Source organism: Meleagris gallopavo, chromosome Z (assembly GCF_000146605.3).
Source record: "Meleagris gallopavo isolate NT-WF06-2002-E0010 breed Aviagen turkey brand Nicholas breeding stock chromosome Z, Turkey_5.1, whole genome shotgun sequence".
Lineage (NCBI taxonomy): Eukaryota > Metazoa > Chordata > Aves > Galliformes > Phasianidae > Meleagris > Meleagris gallopavo.
The window spans coordinates 61,320,687-61,329,769 of NC_015041.2; the positions used below are offsets into that span (position 1 = coordinate 61,320,687).

General features: G+C 39.1%; 1 protein-coding gene across 5 annotated transcripts in view; it reads right to left on the minus strand.

The window, feature by feature from the left end:
• Positions 1 to 9,083, minus strand: part of MOB3B (MOB kinase activator 3B) — a 78,374-nt gene that overhangs the window by 34,688 nt on the left and 34,603 nt on the right. For all 5 annotated transcript variants that reach the window (XM_031557392.1, XM_031557389.1, XM_031557391.1 and 2 more), the window contains one exon: positions 8,290 to 8,893. In XM_031557392.1, coding sequence (XP_031413252.1) covers positions 8,290 to 8,707 — 418 coding nt within the window. In that variant the 5' untranslated portion in view covers positions 8,708 to 8,893. The remainder of the gene's footprint in view (positions 1 to 8,289; positions 8,894 to 9,083) is intronic.

The window sequence follows — 9,083 nt, forward strand, 5'->3', positions numbered from 1 at the left end:
TTCTTACCTTCAGAAAGCCCAAACTATCAGAAAGTTGGAATGAAATTCCAACTATTAGCAAAATCAGCATGAAGATAACAAAGTAGGACTGGCATTTGTGAGATGCAGATTCCTAGAAGAATCTCCCAGATCAAAGTGTATTCTAACACCTCTCTAAAATGCCAGTAGTTGGAAACTGGGTAAACAGCACCCTGCTCTTTTCCAGTATTTGTTTTTTAAAGATATCCAAAGGCAGACCAGGCAGCACGAACTCTTACTCTGAACTCGTACAACTATTCTTCTGCAAATTACGTCCTCAAAATCTATCAATATGGAAAAAAATATTTAATAAATTGTCATCTTGTATGTCCTGAGTAAACAAATAACAAGGCAAAAACTTTCCCCCTTTGCTTTGTTGAAGTGGAATCAAAATTGCAAGCTTTCTTCTTTAATGGGATGGCTAAAAATGTGTGGTATTGGAGTTTGAAGACCTCTGTTTTTACTTCCATTATTCCAAATCTATACCCAAAAAGCCAACATTGTAGGAACAGATAGAGAGTATTCTTAGAATCACTGATAACACCTGTCTCTGGATTCACCAAAGAACCACCATGATATAATACACGAAAAATCTCTTATGCAGACTACTTTAATTACCTGAGCTTTAGTCTCTTACTTGACAAATGAAATAGCAAAATTTACCTTACTGACCTCTTCAAAATCATTGCTATTGTTAATTTTAAAAAAATCCAAAATGAGGCAGCCATGCTATGCAACTAATTTTAAAGCATGTAAATTCTAAACAGAGATATTGCCTTAATGACCAAATATCCACTGGCACTTTTCTAAAAGATCTGATCTCATCCAGCACATGTCTTGAAAGTGTCTCTGTTGTCGAGTATTATAGCTCCAAGCTTTCAGGATTTATCCGTTATGAGACTAAGCTCTTCCTATTATGGTTCATTAAAGCTGACACTGTATGAACAACAATAACCATTATTTCACCGCTCTAATGTTGATAAAACACATTTATTGATAAACTATTATGTTTCTCAGTTCAGCTGAACATCTGCCTCTTAAAAGCAAAGGGTTTTTGTTTTTTTGTTTTTTTTTTTTTCCTATATCCAGGAAAGGGTTTTGTCTTTCAAAGACAATCTGTTCATTGTCTTTCCTTTTCCCCTCCAACTATTAACATACTTTTTGATTATTCCCTTCTTGAGCATCTCTTATTCCATATGGCTCACTAACCTTCTTTTTGTTTTCCTTGAGTCAAAGTGCCACTGATTCTCATTATGAAAAGGAAATAAAAGTTTCCACCATACATTTTAAGGCTTATGAAATGGCACAGCCACCCTCCTGTGCTTTAGATGCGTGACTCTCTGTAGAATGGAAAGAGAAAAAAAATTCTGTGTCAGCACAGGCAGTAAAGCCTATCCTACTCTATGCAGAGTTGCTGAGGTGCTCTGAACATTTGTCGGGTCTTAATCTTCAACTTTGCTGTAGCTGGATTTTTCTTTTAAATCGTACAGAACTGTCATTCATCAGTCACCATAGCCTGCACTTATGCACTGAGAACTTATACATAGCCCAGAAGGCTTTCCAATTAAAGTAAATTGATCACCGATCTAACAGAAATTTAGAGTCCTCAATGTGAAGGAATACTGTGGACTACATACCAGAAGAATGGTGAAATCAATAACCACAAAGATGCAGAGGACCCATCCTGTTAAGCTCCTTTCAGAGCCACTACCACTGTCCCCCCTTTTCATTTGTAAAGGCCTTTATAGAAATGCATACAATCACACTCATGAAGAAAAGATAAAGTGTGGTGCAGTGAATCAAATAACAACAAACATACTTGAAGAGAAAACAAAAGACACTGACGTGACACACGCAGTGCAGCCAGCCAGTGGTCAGATGAAGGCAGTGTTCCAGGCAATCTGCAGCAGCAAAGCCAACTTCAGCAAGAGCCATACTAAACAGCTTTTTCTCTTGAAGCTCTTCTTCTCATAATTCCTTACCAACATTTGTTTAGCCAAGTACTTAGGCTCCGCAAGAGAGAACTGCCACATAACTCTGCACGGAAATGTGCCACATTTGTCTGTAACAGGAAGTACACAGGTGGCAATCACATTTCAAAACAGTACTGATAATCAAGTTGATGGGCTTTTTTTTTCCTGCAGCATTCAGAGGATGAAACAGTGCTTACAAATGTTTCAAATTATCTGAATGTCATTCTTGTCTTTGTTTTTAAAGAATACAGCCTCACACATGGCTTTTATCAACACAAGGGGTTTCTAACCACATACTTTTTAAGTACATACTTGACTTTCCTCCAAAAATTATCTATAAAAGACATGAAGGCCCCATTTAAAAGAATCTAATGAGTTTCCTTTTGTTAAGATTTTTAATTTTGCTCCTTTTGGACTCTGCTGAAACTAGAGGGCCAAATCAGTATTTGATAGAAGAAGGAAAACATAAAGGCAGTATTGGTGGATGTATCTCTGAATGTGTCTCTGAGTGAGGGCTGAAGCAAAGGCCCTCAATCTAGGCCTTTCAGAAGTCCCTGAGAACTGTACTACCATAGCGCTCCAGTTTTCTGTTAAATTGTGATTATACTTTAAACAGGACTAAACTAATTTCAAACTTCTATGACCACACTTTATTCTGATATCACATGTTTGGGTTAGCTGAAGGCCACATTAACATTTCTTCCCCCATGGCCAGATACTTGCCCCAAAGTACAGATGTTGTGCTCAAAAGAATCACCTTAACAGTGAATATATTCTGTGGGAGTATCGTGAATTTTCTACTCTCTTTCTGAGCTTAAATAACAGCTTAGACTTGGCAAAGTAGACATAGGTAAAAAGTAGCAACTAGAAAAGGCAGTAATTGTGAAACTTACTTTGTTTGGGTTCCAAGAAATGAAGTAGCAAAGCCATTATGAACCATAAATGCTACTCCTACATATACTCTGCTCTGCAGTATAACAAAGTCTGTTTTATAAGGGTTCGTATAAGGAGCTTTTCCCTGTTCATCAAGGAAAGGAATGCACAGAAAGCTGTGGAATGCAGACGGAACTCACTTTACAAAACCCACTTTCCCAGGCAAAGCACATTCAAATATATCAAATTTCCCACACTTTGAGTTCAGCACAAGCTCAATCCCACTATCACAGACCAGACAGACATTATCCATACTGTGGAGGTTGCTAAAGAGATCAGGTCACAAGTTCAGATAGAGGAGAAGCTGTGGTGGTGAAGATGCAGATCCTGCAAGAGCTTAATTCAAGTAATGTGCCACAGCACGTGCTATTTAAGTGTGCTGGAAAGTCAAGTTCCTGAAGGTTGATAGGACAATCCATGTGACTCCTTACTGTTACCCTGAGTAATTAGTAATGACTGGAGTTGAAGATTGTCCAAATTACCCCTAGGCTTTAGTCCTTATTCTTATAAAAGCAAGGGCAAATAAAGGCATTTAAGATACTAAACAAAAACAGAGTGAAATTGCTCAAAAGAAAAGTTAGTTGGCAAAAAGAAACAATGTTTAAAAGGCCATATATTTATCTATCAAGCAGATGGCAAGATTCACCATGCAGACAGAGACAAGACAATGCTTATCAGCTGTCTTTGACAGTACTCTTGAAATGGCATATTCATCTGCCAGTTTAGTTTACAGAGAAATATCTGCTAGGTCCTGAATCAGCCTAAGAGCTAAAAAGGAAGAGAGGGAGTAGGTTTGGGCATATAAATACGATATAAAATATCTACATGTTATTTTTCAGGCACATATATTTCCAAACACAAAGCTTTCTAAAAACAAGTGTTACTGCTCCAACTTTGCTGCAACATACAAATAAGCACAGAATTCACACACTTCAATGACTAGAGAAAACTACTGGGATGCAATAACCTGTCTTGCTGAATTTTCTTCATTTACACAACAGATGTAGTTGTGTAGTTGTTCAATTGTTCAAGTTGCCCCTGCTGAAGAAGGGACCATAGATGGGAAGCAATAGGAGAAAGGAGAAAAGCTTTACAACACAAATGTCTTCCTTAGCCCAAATCCAGTACTGATCAAAGTGGTGTAAAAATCAGCAAGAAAGGAGTGTCTGGAATTTACAACTGCCTTCAGCTGTCAGCCTGCAGCTATACCCATCCACCAGCCATGACTGAACGACCAGCTAACAGCCAGCCATCTGACCCCTCCTGTCAGCCCTTGACAAAGCTTGGCTTAAAAACAACCAAACAAACAAACAAAAAAAACAAAAAACAAAACAAACTAACCAAACAAAAAAAAAACAGCCAGCTGTAGCAATTACCCTTTTTTGTTTTTATTGCAGGGCAAAGGCAATGTCAGACCCTACACGCTGCAATTGTAGTAGCTGCAAAAGATTGAAGAAAACCAGCAAATGCCAGTTAACACCATGCTACTCAAATCTCATGCACCTCTCCATTCCTTGGGAAAACAAAAGCAATAGTAGTCTTTGTTCACAGCCACCAGTCACCTGCAACCCTTTTCTGGAAAAGGGCTAGAAGGCCCCACAGTCCTGGTCTGCTTTTAGAGATGAGATGTACTGTATGGACATATGGGGTTCTTCTTCAGGAAGAAGCAACACACTTATGCTCTGTGCATAAATTTTGGAACTGTCTGCTACCAAAAGTCATGAGTTCACAAGTGTGGAGATGGCAATGTATTTTTAAAGATATATTAAGTTTTCAGCTGAAGTCCAAGGCTATAAACACTTTAATACAATGTTGTCCTTTTGACCAGTCATAACTGGGCTATTTGATTACAGTAATTTAATACTTTTAAGTCCTATTCCACACAAGATCCCATAGCTTAGAAGTGATTTTGTACTTCAGCTAAATGCCAAATCGCACCTTCTTAAGCTGCTTCATCAGTTTCTAATCAATTTAGCTCTTGTTCCTTGAGCAGCTTGTCAGCACAGAAATCAGAATTACGTATTGCAGGACAGTTCAGGCTAGCAGGGACTCTGGAAGGTCTGCATCCCATTTTCCTGCTTGACATAGTCATGAGATCCGATGAGGACACTCAAGGTTTTACACAGTTTGGTCTTTAAAATTCATAAGGACAGGGACAGCATAAACTCTGTGCCCCCAACCTTCACTGTTTTCTGATCTTCAAGGGTTAGAGTTTTATTACATCAAGTCAGAAAAGCCCATGTGCTTGTTTATCTTAGCAGAAGCCTCTGTCTTCTGTTCTGCCTTTATATTTCAAGCTATGGATCTGATGTGGCTGTATCTGGTAACTGCAACCCCAACACACTAAAGAAGCCATGTTGAAAACTAGAATCAATAGCTTCACCGGCGTGGCCTAAGCAGGCACACAGAGCAAACTATCCTCCATCCTGTTCTTCCTTTCCCAACATGGTCTCACATTGCTCATGGCACCTGGCTACTTACACGTAGAACATGTTTGCAGAGCTGCTAGCCTCTAACATACATTAAACCCACCTAAAAATAGATTAAAGAAATGGGTAATAATTGAAGTAAGAACAAGGTCATAATCAGTAAAACTTGTCTACAGGCTGTGACTCTGTTTTTCCAGTAGTCTTTAAAGTTTTGCCTTAAAAAAAAAAAAGAGAGCCCCTAATATTCAGGCACCTGTTTTTGTCAGTTTCACTTAACAGCTCCTCAGCTCCCTTTTCTCCTGCCTGTCAGATCCGTATTAGTAGGAGGGTGGCTGGAGAAGAGGCTCTATATGACTAATTGAGCAGGTCAGGATGACCGCAGAAAGCAGAGGAGCCAGACCACAGGAAGCACACAGACTGCTAAGTAGTCATAAGTTAGAGGTTACAGTGTCAATGCAAACATGAAGAGGAATTTGTATTAAATGTAGTATACTGTTAATAACTATTTTTTCTTTTTCTTTTAACCACAGAGGGAAGAACCAAAACAAAAGCCCACCAACCTGGGCTATCGCTATCCCTTTTTTAAGTGGTTTGCATCGATTATGTCAAATAAAAGAGGGCAATAGGATTAAGCTGAGAAAAGTATGGTACAAACAACTCCTATAAATCTGCTAGATCTCTTAAGCAAACTCATCCGCTAGTGAAAAGGTCAGCTGAAATCCTATCCACTGGACATACAATTTTTCCAGAGGAATTCTCTACATATGCTACAAAGATTTAACACAATAAATTAATCTCCAAGTTACATCCAGATATGATGCTTTAATACTGCTGTACTACTAGTAATGGCATACCTAAGCCTGTTCTGTCATTCGAGTATATCATCTTTCAAGATCTATTTCATCTACTTTGAAGAATGAGCAATCTTAATTTTCAATGCCATTGATCTGTTTGAATGAAAATAGAGATCTGCATTAATACTAAACATAACAGAGACCCTATGGTTAAATAACCAAAGACTGCTGCAAAACAGGCAGAACAAACAGTATCCAATACAACAACAAAGCTTCACTCTCTAACCAACTGTGAAAAGCAAAACATGGAACAATATTCATGCTGAGCTACATCTCATTGAACTGCTTTATATGCAGCATTTGTACAGGCTGGTAGTGCCATCTCCACGTTATAGATAGGGGACTGATTTAGAAAGATTAGAAAGATTCCCTCGAAAGAAAAGCGGCTTATCCAGGAATGCGCCCAGATGTGCCAGGGACTTCTCCTAGCTGCTGAGGCTACGGAACACTGTCTGTGTTGGAGATACTCGGACACAGAATTTCCTTTGACTGTTCTAGGTGCCTCCTCAGGGACTCACTGAGAGCACAGAACTCCAAATTCAATACAGCGTGCATCAACTTCTGAATCATGAGATCAAGGTTTCAAACCACCACTGCCATTTAATATTTAAGCATTATTGTCTCACATTTATCCTGAAGGTTTACCTCAGACATATCTTACTAAAAACATAAACAGGGGAGCTATTGGAGCTGAAACCTTGTGTATTATTTGGGTGGGGTTTTTTTTGTTGTTTTAGTAAAACTCATCAGCACGTCCGCGTTCAGGCCACAAATCTTTTTTGCATATACAAACTGTGGTGGCACAGCAAAAGACTGGAAGATGGAAACTTGGTGTAACAAAAGCATGGAAAAAATACCAGTGGAAGCAAAAACACATATTTAACTGCACTCCTAAGCTACCCTCGATTCCAAAAATCTTTTACAGCAAATAAGCAGAAGAACAAGTGCTTTAAGAAATCAGACCTATTCTTCACTATACAAAAAGTATATACTTCTTCCTTTGAAATCCTGCTTCTTGCTAAACTGGCAAATTACAGCCTAAGAGACATAGTTGTCTTCTTTCTACCTGTTAGTGCAGGAAAGAGATAAGGATTGGGAAACAAGCCACAAGTCTGTCCAAACAAAGAGCAGAAAAGCCCAAGAATCGGCTATTTCAAAGGTTAGCAAATCTCACCAAAACATGCAGCCTCTTGATGTACCATCTCCTAACTGCATAAACTGCAAAATATTCTGCTATTTATGCATCCATATATTTATATAATATCTCACATTTCTGACAAGAATCTCCCAGCTTTCCTACTTGAAAGAAGTGAATCATGACCCATTAAATAAAATTGAAGTTTACACTGCTCAGGTACAGCATCCTGTCATTTTCATTAGCTGCAGCCACAGCAAAAGTTTTAGGCTCTCTACACCATACAATGGCGTTCCTCCACAAAGTCTTCCTCATTCAGAGGAAATATTCTAGCAACAATACTTCCATCTATTGTACATTCTTCAGAAAAGCTAACAACAGTACCTAAAGACAAACTGTGCTCTCTTTAGCAGTTTCCTCCCTAGGCTCTTTGGTTAAACTACAGTAATTTTGGGAATAACTCACTTTCTAATTCATCAGTTTTGTGTTGGAAGTGATGAGAGGGTGGGAGGGAATAGTTCACTGCATTCCTGACTGTCCATGGCCTTGTGCTGCATAGCGCTGTACACTTTTCCAAAGGGAAATACCACTTTGCTTTCCATCCATTCTGCATCTGCTTAAGTGGCCAGGCAAAGTGTAAAGCAATTCAAACATGACTAAGTTTCAGCAAGCTAAAATGAAATGCTGACCACTGTTAGTGAATAACTTGAGAAGCAGAAGCTTTCCAGGAACAAATGGCTCAACTGAAAACATTTTAGACTAACAAACCCCATCAGATGTAGTAGACACAGTTAACATTTCATACATTTTAGACTATTCTGGCAAAACACCCTCCTCCTCTACCTGCACTTATAAAGGCTTGGACTCCACAGCCTCTCTGAGGTCAGGAAGGGTTCATGCTTAGTGTGCAGAATGAAAGGCAGTTGACAGTTCTTCTTTGCACTTACCTACACTTGTAGGAAATATATCCTCGTTGTTGATTTGCATCTCAATCCAGTCCATGAGGAGATTCATGTACTGCGGTGCCGGCAGCGCTGTAGGCTTCTTGTATTTCATGTCATCCTGCCACCGGTACTCATACTTAGGGCCTCCAGACATCACTGGGCAGGTCCTCTCCGTGCAGAACTCACAGATAGTTCCATAAATGAGGTTGATCCTGTTGAAGAAGTCAACGACGTGGACAGCTACCCAGTCATTTTGGTCTTCTCCCCTGGGCAACTGTACAGCTGCTTTCAAGTCCACACCTGAGTGCAGAGTGGCCTGCGCTCTTTTATGTAGCTCAAACCTCTGGGTTCCAGGTTCAAACTTGCGTTTTGGACGAAAAGTCTTATCCTTATTAAAGACTTGCTTCAGTGCTATTGACATGTCTGATAATCTTCTGCTCTGCAGCAGATGGCAGAAAAGCACTGCCGAGATTTAATTCAGGTATCTGAAAACACTTGCTCCCTATCACAGGTCCTCCAGGTTCTTTTTGTCACAGAAGTTCGTGTTGACTTCAAAGCAGTCTACTAGCTCTTCCACTTGAAAGCCTTCCCGAAAGGCTTCATGTCCCTAAGGATATGGAAATGATTTACATTAGTGGTAAGCTCAAGTTTGGACCCACCGGTTTGTTATCATTTCACCATCATTTTCTATTAATTATAAGCTGAAAAGCAAATGTAAAGTATTTAATAAGCCAGATTTAAAAAATACTAATCTCTAACTTGATGAAAACATAAAACATAAACAACATATATTTTTT